This window comes from Rhinoderma darwinii, chromosome 3, assembly GCF_050947455.1.
Source record: "Rhinoderma darwinii isolate aRhiDar2 chromosome 3, aRhiDar2.hap1, whole genome shotgun sequence".
Lineage (NCBI taxonomy): Eukaryota > Metazoa > Chordata > Amphibia > Anura > Rhinodermatidae > Rhinoderma > Rhinoderma darwinii.
The window spans coordinates 394898054-394921675 of record NC_134689.1 but is presented as its reverse complement, the minus strand read 5'-3'; the positions used below and the strand labels follow the sequence as shown (position 1 = coordinate 394921675).

General features: G+C 43.3%; 1 protein-coding gene across 2 annotated transcripts; it reads left to right on the top strand.

The window, feature by feature from the left end:
• The first annotated feature begins 462 nt into the window (after window positions 1-462).
• Window positions 463-23449, top strand: KEAP1 (kelch like ECH associated protein 1). Of its 2 annotated transcripts, XM_075858975.1 has the most exons (6): window positions 463-550; window positions 5093-6013; window positions 11824-12506; window positions 14567-14772; window positions 15672-15848; window positions 19527-23449. In XM_075858975.1, exons 2-6 carry the CDS (start codon window positions 5471-5473, stop codon window positions 19754-19756), a joined length of 1839 nt encoding a protein of 612 aa, XP_075715090.1. In that variant the 5' UTR covers window positions 463-550; window positions 5093-5470; the 3' UTR covers window positions 19757-23449. The 2 variants fall into 2 exon arrangements, with proteins under 2 accessions (XP_075715090.1, XP_075715091.1); XM_075858976.1 differs by lacking the exon at window positions 15672-15848.
• The last annotated feature ends 173 nt before the right edge of the window (window positions 23450-23622 follow it).

Genomic DNA, 23622 nt, shown 5'->3' with positions numbered 1-23622 from the left:
CACAAAGTGCAGTTTCTTAAACCACAACCAGGAGTGGATTAAAAAACAAAGAGAAGCCGAATCTTTTCTACATACTTTCCATTCCGATCCATCCCTGGTTGTGGTTTCAGAAACGGCATCAGAAAACTGCACTGTGTGAATATACCGCTGTTTTGCCTCGATTTTAGGATCAGTTCCAACATAGGGACATCCCAGCAGGGATTTGGATCACATGTATGGGACTGTCCCTGTGTTTTCACAGGACTGTTCTCCATCGCTAGGTGCACGCAATCCAGCGATTATTACAGTCCGATCTCGTGAGAATCAGCTGCTCAGGCTGAACTTTCACTTCCACAACGTTCTAAGTGTCGCGCTTCTCAGCCAACCAGCGCCCTTCTCTCACTTCCTCGCCCCCCTCTCTGTTATGACGAAGAAGCCCCGCCCATGTGTCTATCGTATAACGTGTAAACCACGCCCCTTCTCCTTATTGTGACGCTGCTGGGTCCTACTGCTTAGTCACGGTGACTACTCAGAGTATGGCGGGGGCGGAGGACCACAGCGCTCGGAGACGGTAAGAATCCGGGGCATCGGAGCCAGGCCAGGGACCTGTCAACAAGGAGGCAGATGTAGTATAATGCCGGGTATTAGCGGGGGAGAGAGGAGGGAGTATTCTTACATAGTGAGGTGGTAGAAGAGGGCGGAAGCGTTATACAGAGTACAGCATAGCGAGACTGGAACATATGGATCAACACTCTGTATTCAAGGACTTGGTAGTAGATAGGTGGGCAATGCCACGGCAGGCTGGTGGGAGATAGCTGGTTAGTGCCAGGGATGGCGGTGGAGGGGCAGGCTGGTGGGAGATGGCTGGTTAGTGCCAGGGGTGGAGGGGCAGGCTGGTGGGAGATGGCTGGTTAGTGCCAGGGATGGTGGTGGAGGGGCAGGCTGGTGGGAGATGGCTGGTTAGTGCCAGGGATGGTGGTGGAGGGGCAGGCTGGTGGGAGATGGCTGGTTAGTGCCAGGGATGGTGGTGGAGGGGCAGGCTGGTGGGAGATGGCTGGTTAGTGCCAGGGATGGCGGTGGAGGGGCAGGCTGGTGGGAGATGGCTGGTTAGTGCCAGGGATGGCGGTGGAGGGGCAGGCTGGTGGGAGATGGCTGGTTAGTGCCAGGGATGGCGGTGGAGGGGCAGGCTGGTGGGAGATGGCTGGTTAGTGCCAGGGATGGCGGTGGAGGGGCAGGCTGGTGGGAGATGGCTGGTTAGTGCCAGTGGAGGGGCAGGATGGTAGGAGATAGCTGGGCAGGTCCTGCAGGAGATGGGTAGTTCCTATCCTGGGTAGTGCCAGGGCTGACAGTGAAGGGTCTGGCTGGTAGATGGCTCTCAGGTTCCGTGTAGTGCTGGGGTAGTCCGGACAGGCAGGTGTTATTTAGGTCGAGTCCTTGGCAGCACTTTGGCTGGCCGTAGATTGACTGGTTGCTAGTAGATGGTCATGTCCTAGGTGCTGCCTGAGGCAGTAAGCATGGGCTGGTTGGTGGTCAGGTCCTGGTCAGCACCAGGGCAGGCTGGTGGTAGGTGGTTAGGTCCTGGGCATTGCCATGGCTGTTGGTAGAGAGACAGACTGACGGTATGTGTGGTCTTGGCCTAGTCAGTTATAGGGTTAGAGGAAAAGGGGTACCAGGGCAGCTGAAGTAGCCAACATGGCAGACATCGGGGGTCAAAGTAGACAGGGCCATGTCCATGTGGCAGACTGGCAACTGGGGATAACGCAAGGTGATAGACATGGCACCATATGGAGCATAATGCGTCACATCATGGTCCCCGGTTATAATATGAGTGCTACATGTTGTTGTAGTTCCAACTCTTAGCCTGGGGAAGCTTCATAGAGGACGGCCTCGCTACTTATGTAGTGTTCAGACAATAACGATCGAGATAAGTCAGGTGGCACTTGATCATCCTTTTATAGCGATTTTATTTCTGCCCGAACTGAAGAGTTCCACCACAACTTCTACAAGTGAAGATTGGAGTGTGCAAGGAATCATTACTCGTGTCTTAAGTTCCGTACTGTAGGATCAGGGAGTGGATGGCACGTGCGGTAGAACTGCTGCAGTATCTACAGTGCCTTGTGAAAGTATTCACCCCCTTGGTGTTCTTGTTTTGTTGCATTACGACCGGCAAAAACGCAGCGAAAAACTCCTCCTCCATCTCCCACTGATGTCAATGGGAGGTCAGAGACATAAACGCCCGAAAATAGGGCATGTCGCTTTTTCCCGAGCCGGCTCGCAGGGAAAAAAAACGCGTCCGCCTCCCATTGAAATCAATGTGAGTTTTTTTTGGCGCGTTTTCCGACGTGGTTTCCGTGTCAATGAACTCAGTGTGAACTGGCCCTAAATGTCTTGGAATGGCCGAGTCAAAGTCCTGACCTCTGTCTTAGGCATCATTTACACGACCGTGATATACGTCCGTGCGACGCGCGTGCTTTTCACGCGGGTCGCACGGACCTTTACAAGTCTATGGGCCAGTGCAGACTGTCCGTGAGTTTTGCGCAGCGTGAGTCCGCTGCGTAAAACTCACGACATGTTCTATATTTCGCCGTTTTTCGCGCATCACGCACCCATTGAAGTCAAGGGGTGCGTGAAAACCACGCATGCCGCACGGAAGCACTTCCGTGCGAACTGCGTGATTCGCGCAACAGCTGTCAAACGTGCTTTTCTGTTTACAAACAGCCAAACGGAGTGTCATAATGATGGCGGCTGCGCCAAAATCACGCAGCCACGCATCATACACTGATGACACACGCAGCTGTTAAGTACCTTTTGCGCACGCAAAACGCACACGCTCGTGTAAATCATGCCTTATAGAGAATCTGTGGCATGACTGGAAGACGCTCTACACCAACACAATCCTCTACCTCGAAGGAGTTGGAGAAGTTTTGTCTGGCAGGATGGGCAAAAATCCCAGTGTCTAGATGTATATTTAAATTCAAGGTTATAATGCAACAAAACAAAACGCCATGGGAGTGAATAATTCCGCAAGGCACTGTATAGTTACGAGAGTAATGGATGAGGAAGGGTGATCCTACCAATAGATATGAAGGGTCGAGTAAAAAGCCTTTTTTTTTTTTTTTTTTTTTTTTTTTTTTTTTTTTTGTATCGTATAAATAATACTTTGCGTTTCAATTCGTCATTTTCATGATATCTGCTTGCTGTCAGTGACTGCAGACACTGGGCCTCATTTATCAAAACTATCAGTAAAACTGTCCTTGTTGCCCATAGCAACTAAACCGCTCCGCTTTTATTTCTTAAACTGCTATAAAAAACTGAAAGCCGAGCTCTGATTGGTTGCTTAGGACAACAGGCACCGTTTTACTGTTAGACCGTTTTGATAAATGAGGCCCATTGTTTACTTCCAGAAGCCGAAACCTCTTCAACCGTATCCTAGATCCCTCTGCTGCTGTTCGGGTTATTAGACTCAAGTTCAGGACCGGATTTGCGGCCATAATTCTGATTAAAAAATGCACCCATTTTGTTGTAAACCAAAACTAGGAGTGGAAACAAAACACGGGGGTCAGATCTTTCTCTCTGTAGGATCCACTCCTGGTTTCGGGTTAATTATACTGATGCAAAAACACGCAAGTGCTAAAATGACGAAGGCTGGATATTTGGGCTCCAAGACCTTTCCCACGAGAATTGTGGTAAAATCGAAGCTCTCTGCGTTGCGACTTCAAATGTCACAAGCCACCTTACAAAAGATCCATGAAAGTTGTGGTTCAAGTCGCGGCATTTTTCCGTATTTGAAAGAATGGGCCTTTATTTTACAGCAACGTGTTTTTAGGGCGCTATATGATAACCGCTGTACGGAAGATTGTGCAGCCGTGTATCGGGTGTCTCGCCATCGGACAAGGTAGAAACAGTATTTTACCATTACTACCTATATAGCGCTCAGAGGAGCGCCGTGTATACAGTGGAGGTATTGGCCCTGTGGTCACGGCGATCATGTGATTTTTGGGAGGCTGGTCACATGACCATGTCACTGGGTCTGACAAAACTGATTGTGACAGTTGTCACTGGGGCTGCCATGGGCAAATATGTAGTGTCCAAAAAGAAAAACCCATAAAATACATGTTCCCCAAAAGTCTTTACTGATCTTTTAGGAGACCTCCCAAAAAATTTATAAAAACAAAATGTATTTTTTTCTTCCATAAATAATAATAAATCGGTCACCAATCAGATTCAGGGCCCTGAATATGACAATGTGACCACCATGGATGAGAAATGTGTATTTTCTATTTTAAGGTTTTCTTTTTATGTGATATGTTTGACCAGTATATATGAAAAATCCCAAAAATTGATATGATCATTAAAGGGGTATTCCAAACGTTGGGAAAACCCCTTTAATTCCCCAGAATAACCTGGATATTAAGAGGTTAAGACATTGCTCCTTAGCAATAGACCTAAACTACCACTTGTCTTTAATGCTAAGTCTAGGTAAATATAGGTTGGCGAGCCTGACACCGGCCTGCGTTCTTCGATAGACGAGTATAACATTGCAGCCTGTTCAGATGTAGCAGATTTTGACCGGTTCAGAGTGTAGTAGAAAAATATTGTAATATTCCAAAGGAAGTGAGTGAGACTTTGTAAGCTGGGAAAGATAAGCGGCTGCTAATACGGCAGGATAAGTGACACTTCACCGCAGAAGGTTATGTTCACACAGGAATAGTGTAAAAGGGAAAGTACGAAGGTTGTGAGATAGAGGAACGGCCGTCTAGCCCTGCGCAGGGCGCTCTATTTGAGTAAACGTGAATACCCATTTTGTATGTGTCGTAGGGGTTGTCTACCCTCTCTGGTGGCAGCTCCCCTGGTGGTCACTACCGGTGTATCCACATTCACTGCAGGGCAAGTGTAGTGAGGGGTGACCATGTAATACACAGAGTCCTCTAGTAGAGAGCGCCAAGACCCGCTGTATGATAGGACACCCCCCCCCCCCCTTTCTTCAGCCTCCCACCACCCTGAACTGGCTGACAACCAAGGACAATAGACTGTATTTATCTGTACAGCAGTTGGCACAGGGCGCATGCGGTATATATAAAATATAATGACGCCACTTATTATTTTCTTACAGGTATCAAACGAAGAATGAACTAGGCGGCGTATTCTCTGACTTTCTTGAGCAGTATTTTGCAGCGCCATAAGTGAATGGACAGTTCCAGACGCGCTCTCGATCTCAGACTCTCTAAGGGGTTTGCTATGGAATAAGGATTTCCCATTACAATGTTCAGCATTGATCCGTGGAATGGACACAATGGAGTAACTTCTCTTTTTGGTTAAACCATTTTTTTTAACCCTTTCAGTGCTATGTAATCCCCCGGACAATTTACTCTGGACTTTGTAGTTTTGCTTTATTTTTCATGCCGGTATTTTTGTAAACCCAGAACGATTATAATTTCATCTTCTTCCCCGGATAATGTGCAACTGAAGAGCGGTTGGCAGCGTGACGGGGATGTATGCCACCGAGTGCCAGGCTGAAGTGACTCCCTCACACAGCAATGGCAATCGCCAATTCCATTACTCGCTGGCGGATCATACCAATCAGGCGTTCCAGATTATGAATGAGCTGAGACTGGGGCAGCAGCTGTGTGACGTGACGCTGCGGGTCAAGTACCATGAGCTACAGGCGGATTTTGTGGCCCATAAAATCGTCCTGGCTTCGAGCAGCCCTGTCTTCAGAGCCATGTTTACCAATGGGCTCAAGGAGTGTGGCATGGAGACGGTGCCCATTGAAGGCATCCACCCCAAGGTCATGGAACGGCTTCTGGAGTTTGCCTACACGGCCAGCATCTCTGTGGGGGAGAAGTGCGTCATCCATGTGATGAACGGGGCAGTCATGTATCAGATGGACAGTGTGGTTAAGGCCTGCTGTGATTTCCTCATCCTACAGTTGGACCCAAGCAACGCCATTGGCATTGCAAGTTTTGCTGAGCAGATCGGCTGCCAGGAGCTACACGCGAAGGCCCGGGAGTATATATACATGAACTTTGGAGAGGTAAGACCATATGCAACATGACCCAAGTTGTCCTGTTCACAAGGCCACCCCTGACCAGACCCAGGTGCTGAAGGAGCCTCCATCACTAGGGATCGGTGGTGGTCCTAGCACTGATCATGAGGTCCTAGACCTGATGTCCTAACTAATTCTAGTCTGTATACCACTTTAAGGCCTCATGCACACGTCCGCAGCTGTGTGTACGGCCCGTGATTACGGCACGGACGGGCAGCAGTGTCATCCGCGGGCCATCCGCAATCACAAACCATGCACACACAAGATGGGCATTCATTTCAATGAGCCCGGATCACAATTGCGGTCGTGTGCATTGGCCCCTAGGGTAGCATGTGGTCTATACCATCTATCATTTCGGTTCCGTGTGCATGAGTCCAAAGACAGAAGGGTCTAACTACTGCGTGTGAAAAAAAGTCAGAGCGGGTGAACTTTCATTTGTGATATAGGGACTGGTAATATATTCCATTGTTGGTGACCATGGTAGAATAGCTACTGGCAAATAGGGCAAACCTGTGCAAATAAGGACGCCGGTAATTAGTCGGTACAATTACACCCACTAAACACCCCCCTCCCCGAAGGGCCAAACAGGGAAGCGGGTTTATCACATGATTCTTCTCAGCCAATCAGCAGCTCTGAATGCAGCCAGCAGCGTAAGGCCCTGATCACCTCCGTCGGGTTGGTACACGTCGGTATACCTTACTTTTTGAGGTATAGAATAACATAGACCACTTTATGCCATACAACGGATCTTGCAAAAAAAAAAAAAAAAAAACACGATCCTTTTTTTTTTTTTTTTTTTTTTTTTTTTTTTTTTTACATAGGAACCTATGGGTGACGTATGTCACAGGCATCCGTTCGATGTATACGTCATGCGCGTTCAATAGCTTTTCATGATGTATGTGTGAGACGGATGCCGTAATACTCCGAGTGACGGATGCCCCTGTTAGGGGTGTCGGAAGATTTTCTCCTGAAGTGAACGGTGGATGTTTTCGTTCTGGTTGCCATGGTGACTTCCAGCGTTGTAGGGTGATTTGAAGAGTCTTCATCGTAGGGAAATAGTCCCACTTTTTAACAAACTTTATTGACAAAACACGCTTTACATTCCTTTTGAAAATGCTTGCGCCTTTCCCACTCATAGAGATCCCACCATGGACTGCAGGGGCCAACCCGGGACCTCTGAAACTATACTGCATGCTATTCCCTGTATATAGAGACTTTTATATTCCGCTGTGTGATAAATGACCCAGCAGCCAATCGGGAAGATTTATCAAAACTAGTGCAAGGGAATGGAGGCGTTACCAATAGCAACCAATCCAGTAGTTCCTTTCATTTTCAAAGATCTCTGGGAAATGATTGCGGAAAAATGGAGCAGTCACCAAACCAAAAGCAACCAAGTCGATTCTAATTGGTTGCTTTCGGTGACTGCTCCATTTTTTCGGTTGCATTGGTGTGTGGGTTTATTTTATACTGAATGTTCTCATTGTCGCTTGTCGGACATCGATGTTGCCTGATGGCCGGAGATTGTCGTTCTGTGCATTTCCTTTAACCCCTACATTGCACCATATTCGGGGACTTGAGCTTTCCCGGATCTTATCTGTCGGCTCAGTTTTGAGAGGGTACCTTGTGTCCCCCACCATTACTGGAACAGCAGTGACTGACCGGAATTAACTGTGCCGAAGGTCATGGGGCTGAAGGTCACGGGTGCTCTGTAAATCAGTACATTACATTGGCAGCATTATATTATTATTTAGTTTTTTCTATTAATACCAATGAATGTCCTTGTCTGGCTACTAAAAAGTCAATTTGGCTACTGTAGTGGGGTAACTGGCTAATTTTTTTTTACAGTATTTTGACCCCTCCTGTTATATCGTGGATCATTTTGAAAACTCTTCCCTCGTTTATAAGCGAAGGATCAGACGTCGACGTGTAGCAGGAGTCTCCATGTCTACCAGTCAGGCATCAGGCGTAGCGTAGAGACTCTAAATTTTAAAGGCGTTGACCATCCAGGACACCATCTATTTGTCTTAGCTGCACTACCGCACGTGGCCCATGGGCAAGACGGGCACTGTTAGGGAGAAGAAAAGAAAGCCACCCCCTGTGCAGTCAGAAACAAGGTGCCTGGAGGAGCTCGGTAGATTAGCACCCGCCTTGCAGTGGGTGGGCGGGCGAGTGTAAAGGTTCTATTTGGGGCTGTAAACAATCGGCGAAGCCAGAATCAGGTTTGCACAGCACAAACAGAAACTAAATTGGTGACCAGGGTTCATAGTGGTTACCTGGTGAGAAGAGTCCTCTCCTGTCAAGGTTGCTTGTTTACACCATTTGTCTCCAACCAGTGGCTCTCCAGCTGTTGCAAAACTACCACTCCCAGCATGCCCTGACAGCCAATTAGACCAACCCAGGAGCCAAGTTGACTGTTACTACGGATGAGGAGGGGTGTTGTGATATTATGATATCCAGGTCACAAATAGTGAGCCCCCGTGCCCACCAAGTTATAGCGAGCCAGGTATGTCCAACTCTGGACACCATCTTAAATATAGAATCAATCTAAAACGTTGAGCCACTTTGTAAATACATAACATTACTGATCCGGAGTTACATCCTGTATTATACTCCAGAGCTGCACTCACTATTCTGCTGGTGGAGTCACTGTGTACATACATTACATTACTTATCCTGTACTGATCCTTAGTTACATCCTGTATTATACTCCAGAGCTGTACTCACTATTCTGCTATTCTGCTGGTGGAATCACTGTGTACATACATTGCATTACTTATCCTGAGTTATATCCTGTATTATACCACAGAGCTGCACTCACTATTCTGCTGGTGGAATCACTGTGTACATACATTACTTCTCCTGTACTGATCCTGAGTTACATCCTGTATTATACTCCAGAGCTGCACTCACTATTCTGCTGGTGGAGTCACTGTGTACATACATTACATTACTGATCCTGAGTTACAGCCTGTATTCTACTCCACTCACTTTTCTGCAGGCTTCAGAGATGAATTCTCCCAGCATTCCCTGCTGGTTCGCTGTCTGCACAGAGATTGTTCTGGTGATTTGTATTCTGGGAATTTTCATCTTTACACTATTCACTGTACGCGGATATAGAAAAATCTATTTGTCCCCCTTCATTAAGAAGACCTCATGTTTGTTGTCTGACAACAAGAATGTTGACTGTTTCCAATGACAACCAGCTGAATTGTAAATGCAGCTCAAGATCAGTGCAATATAAGAAATGTAATCGAATACTCTGAGTTAGGCCTAGTGCTGGGTCTAAGGCGGCAGTACATCATTCAGTCATTTCTATTTTTGGAGGTCTCTGAACCCATGTGTTAGTTATGCTCCCCCTCCCTGCAGTGTATAAGCTTTGCCCAATATAGCTTTTACTTTGGGTATATATTAATACAGAGGACCCCTTTATGTTTGGCTATTGATGAGTATTGTTAGTTACTATAATAGCGGGGTAATAAGAGCATTTGGCAGTAGGGACATGTTATGTCTGGGGGGAGGGGGGGGGGGTTACTGTTCGTTTAACTCTCTCCTGTACCTGGTCTCTTATTTCTTTCCAAGAACTGGAAATAGAAAGTGTGCCACGTTCTTATCGGAGCGGCGTAATGTGATCCGCACTCGTCTTGTTTCGTCTGGTTCCTCTCCCTTCCTGTATCCGGTCCTGGTTTTCTCAATTGCCGGTTACATAGACACAACCAGATCAGGGCCCGTGTACTAGGATGTGACTAGTGCCCGATGCCTCCTAGCGATATAGGTCATGATGTGTCACTACATTCCGCACCGTTCCCGGGATAGTTACCGCTGCCAGGACCTTCTGTGGTCTACAACCTGCGCAAAACTACAACTCCAAGCATGCCCTTGCATCTAATCTTGTCTAGACTAGATACAAGTGTAACGAAACTCCCAGCTGTGAGAATTTATATGGCTTCCGCTTCTGTATGCAATCAAAGTTTTTATTCACTGACAGCAAGCGGAGTGAGGAATTGAAAGCCTAAGAGTATGTGAAGTTGCATAAAGGGATTTACTGTAAATAAAACGTATTCATTGGGCAACGTTATTATTTTCTAGGTGTTTCAATTCCGTACTATTTTCAACATCTCTGCTGCTGTTAGTGAATGGAAACATTATTCTTTACGCTATTACATTCTATATAACATTCTTATTTGAATAATGATTAGGACAATTTGGTTTTTGTATTCCAATTTAAGACCTCTGCTGTCTGTCAGTGAATGGAAAATGTCAGAAGCAGAAAATCATGTCCTGATCATTATCTGGGTAAGAATGTTTCCATTAACCAACAGCAAGCAGTCTGCAAGTCATGGTAAATTTCCAGGTGTCCGTACCGCAACTTCAATCTTCCACAATGAGGAAAGGAGACGTCGGTGACCTTGTGACTTTTTTTTTTTTTGTGTGAGGTTAGAGGAACATGGCTTCTTTCTTCTATGGGTGACGTCTGGTACCGCAGCTCATGTGAAGACCGGACACTATGGCGCTGTTTTTCAAGCCATGTTTTTAACCCCATTGTATTCTGGGCTTAGTAATGGTCACATGGGCCGCGTGTCGTCAATGATAAGCAATGACGATTATAAGAAATCCTCTTTTTATCTGGAACGTCTGATAATCCGGCAGTTTTAGACTACAACATGAGGAAGGAGAATCCCTGTAATAAATGTGTTAATGTTATTCCGCCTCCTGCCCCATCCCCCTCACATGTTTGCAGCCGGGCAGGTGAGATGTTTGCTGGGTAAGTCACCCGTCCTTGTGTCTTGCTGAGTCATCGCCTCCTCCCGGGCAGGAATGTGCCCTCTCGCTGGGGTCACTTATGTAACGATTACCCAGGAAAAGCAAGACTGACAGACAGAGGTGCAATGTCACGCTGCTCTGCATTATTATCTGCCCAATAAAGCTTAATCATTGTATAATGAAAAAAATCAATAACTTACTTGCTGTCAGTGAATGCAAACAGTCTTTCTGTCCAATCTAGACCATTCTCTGCGACGGAAACAACAGACCCTAGACTGATACATTTTTACCTGCACTGATACATTGTAGCAAAGATTGTCTAGACTAGATTTTAGCAAGCTGCGAGAAATAATACCTTATATCTGTATAGAGAGGCCTCGCCATAGACACATGGGGTCAGTGAAATGTACGTTATTTGATTTGGGGCGCGGGAGATAAGCAGTTGCCTACCACATCCGGGCACCTCTTATCTCCTGGTGAATCTGATTGGTTGGGTTGAAATTCAGCCTAATGAAACCTTGGGCTTCCTGACTATCAACATACAGTCTGCCTCTCCCTTGCCAGAAGTGGCTGATAACAGGGAACAGTAGACTGTAGTGTTCTTCAATCCTTTCATTTATGATCCCTACTTTCTTGTTTATGAGCCTTATCTTGTAAGTTGCCGACTTAACGTTCGATGCTCCCACTTTTTGGATGTACGATTATGTCGTTGTTCAGGGGTCAGCAACTGTTGTAAAACTCCAACTCCCAGCATGCTCTGACAACTGAAGGCTTTATTATTCCAGCCTCAGGCTGTCGAGGCATGCTGGGAATTGTAGTTTTAGACCAGCTGGAGTGACGGAGGTTGCTGACCCCTGCTTGTGGATAGGTAGGGCTTATGTCGAATGGCCTCCAGAAACTTCGATCCACCTGCCTTGACCAGACTTCTCCTGGAATGGTCCACTCCCTAATCTACCACGTTTTATATGATATATTGCTTTTTTTTTTGTCTCCTGATGATGTCATCATCTCACATTATTTCTGTTGCTGTCACACAGGTGTCCAAACAGGAGGAGTTCTTCAACCTGTCCCGCTGTCAGCTGGTCAACCTCATCAGCCGGGATGACCTGAACGTGCGCTGCGAGTCGGAGGTCTTCCATGCGTGCATAAACTGGGTGAAGTATGACTGTGAGAGCCGGCGACCTTATATTCAGGCGCTGTTGAAGGCGGTGCGCTGCCATTCCCTGACACCCAACTTCCTCCAGCTACAGCTGCAGCGCTGTGAGATCCTGCGCGGAGACACTCGCTGTCAGGACTACTTGGCTCAGATCTTCCAGGATCTCACTCTCCATAAGCTCACCACACCTCAGGGGAGAAGTCCTAACGTTCCTCAGTTCATCTACGTGGCTGGAGGCTACTTCCGGCAGTCCCTCAGTTTCCTGGAGGCTTACAACCCAATGGAGGGAGAATGGCTAAGTTTAGCTTCCTTGGAGATGCCGCGGAGTGGCCTCGCCGGTTGTGTTCTCGGGGGTCTCTTTTATGCAGTAGGGGGCCGTAACAATGCCCCTGACTGCAATGAGGACTCGAACGCCATGGACTGCTACAATCCAATGAACAACCAGTGGTCGCCTTGTGCACCTATGAGCGTCCCCAGGAACCGGGTTGGCTCTGGTGTCCTAGATGGACAGATCTACGCAGTTGGAGGATCTCATGGGTGTCTTCACCACAACAGTGTGGAAAGGTGAATGCTGGTTGCTGTATATTAGGGGATTACCGGTTAAGCAATACTTTGGGTAATTCTGTAAAGTCGTTCCAAAGGTGAAAGAAACGTCTCAATATAAAGATAACTTCTGTGTAATTTACCCTGTGACGTGACAAACTTCCTGCAGCAAAACTTTTTATTCTGATTTTAATTACGTTTTATTGCTCTAGAGTCACACCGCTGAGGGTTTGTTACAATTGTGTACAGTCTAGACAATCCTTAAGCATATCCGCACCAATCACTAGAGCTCAGTCGTCTTTTTCTGCATCTGCCGTTCGTTTCAATAGTGAGTGACCCACATATGTATGGCCACTTTTTCCCAAAAACAGAGAGCAGCGACCCTTAGTTTTCAGGATTGGTGGGAGTGCCATTGCTTGGACCCCACCTCATTAAGCAGGACATAGTTATAAGGTATTGGTTGGCCTCGAAGTATCGGCCAACCGCTTCCCTCTCAGACTTCTCCATATACCTGGCTGATTACCTCTAGAGGGAGTGGAGATAAGCGGCTCCAGATACGCTGGGGGAGAAGACCCAACTACATGAGCCTAGTTTCCTCCTCATCGGGCAGTCCTTTATAGGATTGTCGTTGTACCCTATTGAAATTGCAGGTGTCTGCAGACATACTGTATATCTAATGTTTACGGCCACTGTCTATTTTAATGTCTCGCCCACGCTGATTAATCTGCCCCTGGTTTCCCCTCTTCATGGTCTTCTGCCAGATGGGGTTGGCAGTGCCATTCAGCATCCTATAAATAAAACCTGTGTGCAAGCAGTGCCGGCCTCAGTATTTCCTCTTATGTTTCCGCTTCTAACTGGTTTTAAAAACTTCGGTTAAACTAAAGTAAATTTAGAAAGGAAACCCCAGTCCCTGTATAGCTCTATGTGCACCCCAGTCCCTGTATAGCTCTATGTGCACCCCAGTCCCTGTATAGCTCTCTGTGCGCCTCTAGTCCCTGTATAGCTCTCTGTGCGCCTCTAGTCCCTGTATAGCTCTCTGTGTGCCTCTAGTCCCTGTATAGCTCTCTGTGCGCCTCTAGTCCCTGTATAGCTCTCTGTGCGCCTCTCGTCCCTGTATAGCTCTCTGCGCGCCTCTAGTCCCTGTATAGCTCTCTGCGCGCCTCTAGTCCCTGTATAGCTCTCTGAAGTGAAGTGCTGTTTACAAGCCTAGAACAAGTGTGCGCATCTTTTATGGTCCAAAGTCAAGGGGCACAGACGTCTCTGACCGTTATTTATGATCAGCGCTGACGTTCTTGGTCTGATGATAGAGAGATCTGTTCGGCCGTTTAATCTGAGCCACACGGTCATCTCTGTCCCCTTCTGATCTAATCTGCATGAAGAGCGCGAGTACGTCAGCTGGCATTAACCTCTGCACTGCCTTAGACAACCATGGAATCTGACATTAGCCCCTGGACTACCATAGAGCGCCAGGAAAGTCTGAACGTAGTTTTTTTTAATTTATTTGTCTAAAATTTGGTTGCATCGTGTAGTCCCAGAAATACAGTAGTTACAATATAAGGTAAAGTGTTCTGTTCTTGATACAACATTTGTGTCTCGGGATATATGTCTGTCAGAAAAGTCTTAATACGACTTCCTATTTTTTTTAGTCTTTCCTCAATATAGTTAATAAGAGTTCGCTGCTCTTGCGGTTTAATCCTAAAATGCAGTCCCCTGTAGCCCCAGACACAAATGCAAAAAATCTTAATGGCCACAGCTCCCACTAGGGGGAGTGATTCCAGTACAGATGTATATGGCTTCTATTGTCCTTAAAAAAATACAAGCAAATAAACTTCTACTAATGATCAGGACAAATGGATATTAATAGAGATGAATCATCACCGTGTGTAACTATATATTAGGTGGAATGGACCTTGACTATAGAGCCTCATGTTCGGGACCTGAACACTAGGATCTAAGTGTGATCTTCGGGGGGAAAATTGTGTAAACTGACCTGTCGTTATATTGATCTTGTCATTGGTTCTCTACTTTTTGTGAATGTGAGTAAAAATTGCCCCTTCAGTATTTGTGTCCTATTCCCATAGGTATGACCCAGAGAAAGATGAGTGGCAGCTTGTAGCTCCGATGAAGACACGACGGATTGGCGTCGGTGTAGCTGTACTGAACCGGCTCCTCTATGCAGTAGGCGGCTTTGATGGAACAAACCGACTGAACTCGGCAGAGTGTTATTATCCAGAGACCGATGAATGGCGGAGCATCGCATCCATGAATGTTGTGCGGAGCGGGGCCGGTGAGTTCAGTGCTCTTACTAGAATACGTTTGTTTTGTTTTGTTACAGTTTATGTATAGAATTAAACTACATAGAAAGTGGAGTCACTATGTTTATACATGACATTACTTATCTTGTACTGATCCCACTTTACAGCCTGTATTCTACTCCAGAGCTGAACTCCCTATTCTGCTGGATTCAGAGCTGAAATCTCTCCATTAGTCTACCTGGAGAAATCTGTGCAGAGCTTGCCCCTGTGCTTTATTTTTTCTCTAGGCCGTGAAGTCTTTACACCAGGCTATTAACCAGTCATCTGATATATAGATAGAAAACAAGTGAGCATTGGCTATGCTGTTAGGGGTGTGTCTGACGACAGGCTTGTTGACACTTCCCAATGATTTATTTTAATTTAATGGTACTCACAAAAGTAAAAACATAGTCAAGCAGATCAAGGTTAAATACACATGGCACGCCAGTCTCCTGCCCGACCCTGGCTTTTGCCCTGTCGGCGTCTTTCGTGACGTACTGAGTGTGCGTAAGACTTCCCGATGAAATAGTCGCTACTCTCATCGAATAGAACTTCATAAAATACCACCATAAATAAACCTTGTTCTGCATACACATAAAATGTTGTAATTTGTGTAACATTTATACTCAATATTATTATCTTTCAATCGCCGATTAGTATAAAATGGATAATAATCCCACCATTTGGATGGTGTATGTTGTGTTTTTTATGTATTTTCTCCGATGGCACACCAGAATAAAGCCCACTTGACGGCCACCGCCTTTGGCTGTCGGGACACGCTGGGAGTAGTAGTGCTCAGAGGTTGGAGCCCGCTGGTTTACGGCACGGAATGATTCCTGCTGGAGTTGCGACCTCTATGATTGTGGTCAGTGCTAATACTTCATCTCCGCAGGGGCCTGTGCGGTGGATACGAGTGTCTACGCCATGGGAGGTTATGATGGGAGAGACCAGCTGAACAGTGTGGAGAAGTACGATGTAGAAAGTGACTCCTGGAGCTTTGTGGCACCGATGGCACATCGGAGGAGTGCGCTGGGGGTGACCGTTCACCAAGGAAAGATCTATGTTCTAGGTACCTGGCAAGACTGGATTCATGTAAATGTGTGACGTATAATGGGAGTCCTCCTCCCTGCCGGTGGGTGTGATGGTTTCCACTATCGCCAGTGTATCCTCACCGCGAACATAAAGGAGATGTCCTGTTTTATATAATTACACAATTCGAGCTCCATTAACGGAGCGTTAGGTCTGTAATATATATTGTCAGAAGTTAAAGCTTCTACTTTTCGTATGTTTCTGAGGCCAGATGAGTGTCGGGAGTATCCCATGATGTATGCCACTATATAGCCATACGCGAGCATAACTTGCTCATTAGGCACTACGGCGCCATATAGGTGTTTTTTTTCCAGTGGCCAACTGTATAGGAAACCAGTCTGCTGTGCTGTCCAATATAATTTAAAAAAAAAAATAACAAAAGACGGTTGAATGTAGGCTATTCTGTGTATGCGCCAAAAGCTTTCCCGGCACATACATCGAACAAGTTCACATAACTATCGCCCTGACAAACACGTGTTTGAACCAAAAATATGCTAGGAACAATTGTAACTTCCCCCCTCCCCTCTTATACTGTTATAAAAGTTGATTGACTCATGAACTTGGTAAAATACTTTTACTGCCTTTTAACTACTGTATTATTATGCTCTATGGACAGGAAAATAACTACTATAATACTGCCCCTATATACAAGAATATAACTACTATAATACTGCCCCCTGTGTACAAGAATATAACTACTATAATACTGCCTCCTATATACAAGAATATAACTACTATAATACTGCCTCCTATATACAAGAATATTACTACTATAATACTGCCCCCTATGTACAAGAATATAACTACTATAATACTGCCTCCTATATACAAGAATATAACTACTATAATACTGCCCCCTATGTACAAGAATATAACTACTATAATACTGCCCCTATATACAAGAATATAACTACTATAGTACTGCCCCTTTGTACAAGAATATAACTACTATAATACTGCCCCTATGTACAAGAATATAACTACTATAATACTGCCCCTATGTACAAGAATATAACTACTCTAATACTGCCCCCTATATACAAGAATATAACTACTATAATACTGCCCCTATATACAAGAATATAACTACTATAATACTGCCCTCTATATACAAGAACATAACTACTATAATACTGCCCCCTATATACAAGAATATAACTACTATAATACTGCCCCCTATATACAAGAATATAACTACTATAATACTGCCCCCAATATACAAGAATATAACTACTATAATACTGCCCCCAATATACAAGAATAACTACTATAATACTGCCCCCTATATACAAGAACATAACTACTATAATACTGCCCCTATATACAAGAATATAACTACTATAATACTGCCCCTATATACAAGAATATAACTACTATAACACTGCCCCCTATAAATAAGAATATAACTACTATAATACTGCCCCCTATATACAAGAATATAACTACTATAATACTGCCCCCTATATACAAGAATATAACTACTATAATATTGCCCCCTATATACAAGAACATAACTACTATAATACTGCCCCTATATACAAGAATATAACTACTATAATACTGCTCCCAATATACAAGAATATAACTACTATAATACTGCTCCCAATATACAAGAATATAACTACTATAATACTGCCCCTATATACAAGAATATAACTACTATAATACTGCCCCTATATACAAGAATATAACTACTATTCTACTGCCTCCTATATACAAGAATATAACTACTATAGTACTGCCCCCTATGTACAAGAATATAACTACTATAATACCGCCCCCTATTTACAGGAATATAACTACTATAATACTGCCCCCTATATACAAGAATATAACTACTATAATACTGCCCCCTATGTACAAGAATATAACTACTATTAAATTGCCCCCTATGTATAAGAATATAACTACTATAATACCGCCCCCTATTTACAGGAATATAACTACTATAATACTGCCCCCTATGTACAAGAATATAACTACTATAATACCGCCCCCTATTTACAGGAATATAACTACTATAATACTGCCCCCTATGTACAAGAATATAACTACTATAATACTGCCTCCTATGTACAAGAATATAAATACTATAATACTGCCCCTATATACAAGAATATAACTACTATAATACTGCTCCTATATACAAGAATATAACTACTATAATACTGCCCCCTATGTACAAGAATATAAGTACTATAATACTGCCCTTATATACAGGAATATAACTACTATAATACTGCCCCCTATATGCAAGAATATAACTACTATAATACTGCCCCCTATGTACAAGAATATAAGTACTATAATACTGCCCTTATATACAGGAATATAACTACTATAATACTGCCCCCTATATGCAAGAATATAACTACTATAATACTGCCCCCTATATACAAGAATATAACTACTATAATACTGCCCCCTATATACAAGAATATATATTATACTCCCCCCTTTGTACAAGAATATAACTACTATAATACTGCCCCCTATGTACAAGAATATAACTACTATAATACTGCCCCCTATATGCAAGAATATAACTACTATAATACTGCCCCCTATATGCAAGAATACAACTACTATAATACTGCTCTCTATATACAAGAATATAACTACTATAATACTGCTCCTATATACAAGAATATAACTACTATAATACTGCTCCCTATATACAAGAATATAACTACTATAATACTGCTCCTATATACAAGAATATAATTACTATAATACTGCCCCTATATACAAGAATAGAACTACTATAATACTGCTCCCTATATACAAGAATACAACTACTATAATACTGCTCTCTATATACAAGAATACAACTACTATAATACTGTCCTCTATGTACAAGAATATAACTACTATGATACTGCCCCTATATACAAGAATATAACTACTATAATACTGCTCCTATATACAAGAATATAACTACTATAATACTGCTCCTATAGACAAGAATATAACTACTATAATACTGCCCCTATATACAAGAATACAACTACTATAATACTGCTCTCTATATACAAGAATACAACTACTATAATACTGTCCTCTATGTACAAGAATATAACTACTATAATACTGCTCCTATATACAAGAATATAATTACTATAATACTGCTCCTATATACAAGAATATAACTACTATAATACTGACCCTATGTACAAGAATATAACTACTATAATACTGCCCCATATATACAAGAATATAACTACTATAATACTGCCCCTATATACAAGAATATAACTACTATAATACTGCCCCCTATGTACAAGAATATAACTACTATAATACTGCCCCTATATACAAGAATATAACTACTATAATACTGCCCCCTATGTACAAGAATATAACTACTATAATACTGCCCCCTGTGTACAAGAATATAACTACTATAATACTGCCCCCTGTGTACAAGAATATAACTACTATAATACTGCCCCCTATGTACAAGAATATAACTACTATAATACTGCCCCCTATGTACAAGAATATAACTACTATAATACTGCCCTCTATGTACAAGAATGTAACTACTATAATACTGCCCCCTATGTACAAGAATATAACTACTATATACTGCTCCCTATGTACAAGAATATAACTACTATAATACTGCCCCCTATGATACTATTTTCCGTTCTTGTAGGTGGATATGATGGGAACACCTTCTTGGACAGTGTGGAATGTTATGATCCGGCCCAGGATACATGGACAGAGGTGACTCGTATGATGTCGGGGCGTAGTGGTGTGGGAGTGGCAATCACTATGGAACCTTGCCGGAAAATTCATTGTGGAAGTATCTTTCCAGAGAAGCAAAAAGATGAGAATCCAGACCTGCAAAGAGGCAACTGCATCTTTTCCACAAACTGCAAATAATGTTGTGAGCAACTTTATAAGTAAAATCCACATCACCTTTACCACATATTTATACGCGGATTCGGTCTGCATCCAAGTATAAAATTGTCTGAGTAATTAAGGAAAACAAAAAAAGTTGAATGAAGTTTTTTTTTATTTTTTTTTTTATAATCCAGATGAACTATAAAAAAATTCAAAAATGTGGCGCCAGTGCGGCTGCCTTAGGGTATGTTCACACTGCGGCTTTTCGGGCGTTTCTCGGGCCGAAAAACATCCGAACAGTGGGACGCCGAACGCCTCCAAACATCTGCCCATTTATTTCAACGGGAAAAAACGGCGTTCTGTTCCGACGGGCCATTTTTTTACGCGCCCGCGAAAAAGAAGTGCATGTCACTTCTTGAGCCGTTTTTCATTGACTATAGAAAAACAGCTCCAAAAACAGGCGTAAAAAAACGCATCAAAACACGTTTGTTGCTTAAAAAACGTCTGAAAGTCAGGCGCTGTTTTCCCTTGACAACAGCTCCGTATTTTCAGACGTTTTTTTAGTAATCGTGTGAACAGAGCCTTATGGTTCAGACTTTAAGTTGTAGATTTTTAAAAATGTTGATGGAAAGACACTTTAAAAAATGTTCAGTGTTATAGAAAATAAAGTAATCATTTTGATGATTCTTTTTATGGGTAGGAGGGACACGAGGTGTGTCCCCTGCATCGCAAAATAGGTGTCGTGTCAGTGGGATGGACATTCTTTTGCTACTAGTGACGTCATTGTACGGTGGGAATAGTTTCACCAATATTGGAAACCATAAAACTAGAAGTTTTGGGGTTGACTTTTTTTTTTTTTTTGTGTGGCTATTTTAATCTTTTGATTGCGTCAAGGCCACGTTCACACGTTGCGTAAACACTGCAGAATTTCCAATGATTTTTTTTCTGTGCAGAAATTCAGCGTTTTTGTAACAATAATTGACCCGCTGTGGAATGAAATTCCGTTCAGAATTTCAATTTCCAGCTGCTTTTTCTGCACATTTTATACACAACGTGTGAATGAGATTTGTAATTTTGCAGCGTTTACGCTCGGTGTGTTTTTTCCGCAATGTCTTTATTTTTCTCTTTCTTTTTTTTTTTGTTTTTTGTTAGACCCTTTTGACACTGACTCATAAGTTGGGAAAAGCTTCCGCAGTATACATTTGATTGGGGTCTGTGACGCATGCCGAAGGCCGAGTTCCCACGAAACGTAAACGTTGCAGAATTTCCGCAACGAAATTCCGTGCGGAAATTCTGCAGCATTTACAGTTGCAGCAAAGTGGACGCGATTTAGAAAATCTCGTGCCAAAAAAAACGCAGCGTAAGCGTTAATAAATTGACCTGTGGTGCGGCATTTAATTCCGCCGTATGTAAATTTATGCTGCGTTTTAGTTGATTTTCTGTTACGGGTTTTCCCCGTTTGAGTTCAATGGGAATGCAAAACTCGCAATAGAAAGCCAAGCGTTTCGACACTTAATCGCAATGATCCCGCCGCAAAAAACGCAACTCGGGGAAAAAAAAATAATACTTACCCAGAACGATCTCCTTCTTCCTGCAGTCCGGCCTCCTGGGATGACGTTTCATCCCATGTGACCGCTGCAGCCAATCACATGGCCTGCAACGTCATTCCGGATGGAAGGTGCTGCTTTTTCCTGTCGGATACGCTTCGCACTTTTTACACAGCGTATCCGACCTGTTGGAACCCGGCCGTTCATCACCAATAGACTATTATGGGATGTGTTTAAGACTTTTTCCTAACATCCGGTAAATAGTTCCTATGATGCTCTATGCGTGGCAAATGCCGACCGAATACCGGAGGCCAAAAGGAAACTTGCCCGTCGTGGTATAAGAAGAGCCTTTAGTTACGTGGGTTTTTGTGGCAAAAAAAAACCAAACACATTATTTTCTCTTGATAAATTTTAGTTTTTCTACTCTAATTATTTTTTCAAAACTATTTTTCCAGGAAGTCTGGTTTTTCTATTTTTTTTTTTTAAATTCTAATAAGTAAGAAATAAATTGAAATGATGGAAACTGGAAGACGATCGATTCAGCTCTTCATACAAAATGTAATTCTTCCAAAATTCTCCTATTTTTTTAATTCTTTTGAGCGCTATAAAAATGGATCGTTCTCTTTTCTAGAATGACATTTTATAAGCAGATTTAGGAAGTGACTTTTTGCAGAACCGCGGCACTTTAAAAATACCCCTCAAAAAATGTTCATGTGTTTGTTTTTTTTTGGTTTTTTTTCTAAAGTACGTGATGATTAAACATTGAAGTATTCATGCTCGATATTATGGAGATTGTGTATATTATGTCGTATTTAATATTCTGTATCCTCTGGAGGAAGAGGCTCGGGGTTTTTTTTTTTTCCAGCCTCCGAGCACTAATGTAATACGTTTTTAGAATCCGTATATATTTTGGCTGATTTATTTTCTCTTGTTATATCAAATGATGTCTGAGCCTTTAAATAGAACCTTGTTAGTAAAAGATCCGTGTCGGCGGGTCCCCTGCTGTTTTATGTGGTCTGTATGACCAGGTATAATAATATCCGGTAAATAAAAATGGAACGGAATTTACAATATGACATTTTTTATTTTATTTTTTAATCCAATAACATGAGCGCACAGGGGACCTCCTGACCAGTAGCATTAAAAGTGAAATTCTAGCAAACCCTTTTCTTGCAGGGTTATTGTCCTACCTAAACTTTTTACTTCTAGACAAGCCTTTTACTTCATTCTCCCGGGACGTGACTCCATTATGAACTTGATTGTCTTGGCCGGAGAACCTCATGTGTATGTTCCGTTCCGATCGTTTTAGGGGACCACGTGGAACTGGGTGAGAAGCCCACACAACGGCCCAAGGCTTTGACTTGATCTTCTCTAGATCTAGACCTAAAGAGCCTCAAGTCCAGTTCATGGATGACCCTACTGGCCGACCCAATGTTCTTCGATTCTAGGTCAGATCCTAGGATTGGGAGAGGTGTCCCGTTCATGGATGACCCTACTGGCCGACCCAATGTTCTTCGATTCTTGGTCAGATCCTAGGATTGGGAGAGGTGTCCCGTTCATGGATGACCCTACTGGCCGACCCAATGTTCTTCGATTCTTGGTCAGATCCTCGGATTGGGAGAGGTGTCCCGTTGACCTCGTCTTTAGCTGACCACAGACAGAGAATTGTCTGACCAAGTCTCCAGAAGGGCGTTACTTTTTGAAAAAATAATTTTGCTTCGATTCAAGTTCTTACCTATAACCCAATGGATGGAACTTTTTTTTAATTTTTTTTACAGACCTGTAGAATTTTTTAAAAGAAGCTCTTTATCATACATCGGCACCTATCACCTGACCGGTTGGAGACGCTGACCACCTAGATCGTAGTGACCTATATTAGTTATGTGACTGCCTCCCGGTAACCTCATGGCGGAGTATCTCTATAGAGACTTGACGGTAAGGTAGCTACTCTCCTCTACCCTACAAGTTTATACATAAGTGGATCTAATGTACAGATGTATAGGACTGATTTTACACAGACATTTTTTTTTTTTTGGCCACGATGCTGCTTTTAATAGGATGTGTATATAGAACGAGTGCAGACGCCCGCTCTGTCTGCGACACTTCTGTATTGTACAGCTCTGTTTTATTGGCAATGTTCAACTGTAATTTATCTCACAGTTTGCAATATAAACTTGTCATTTCACGGACATCTCCTGTTTTTATTTATATATTCAATTACGGGATTTAATCCGTCTGATTTTCCCCGCGGTCAATTCACGATCATAATAGTTGACTGAAGTGTGGGGGAGAAAAAATTCTATGGCTTCCAACGAATGTCGGGGGGCCAGATAATAAAGTTGGTAATGTAACTGCTGT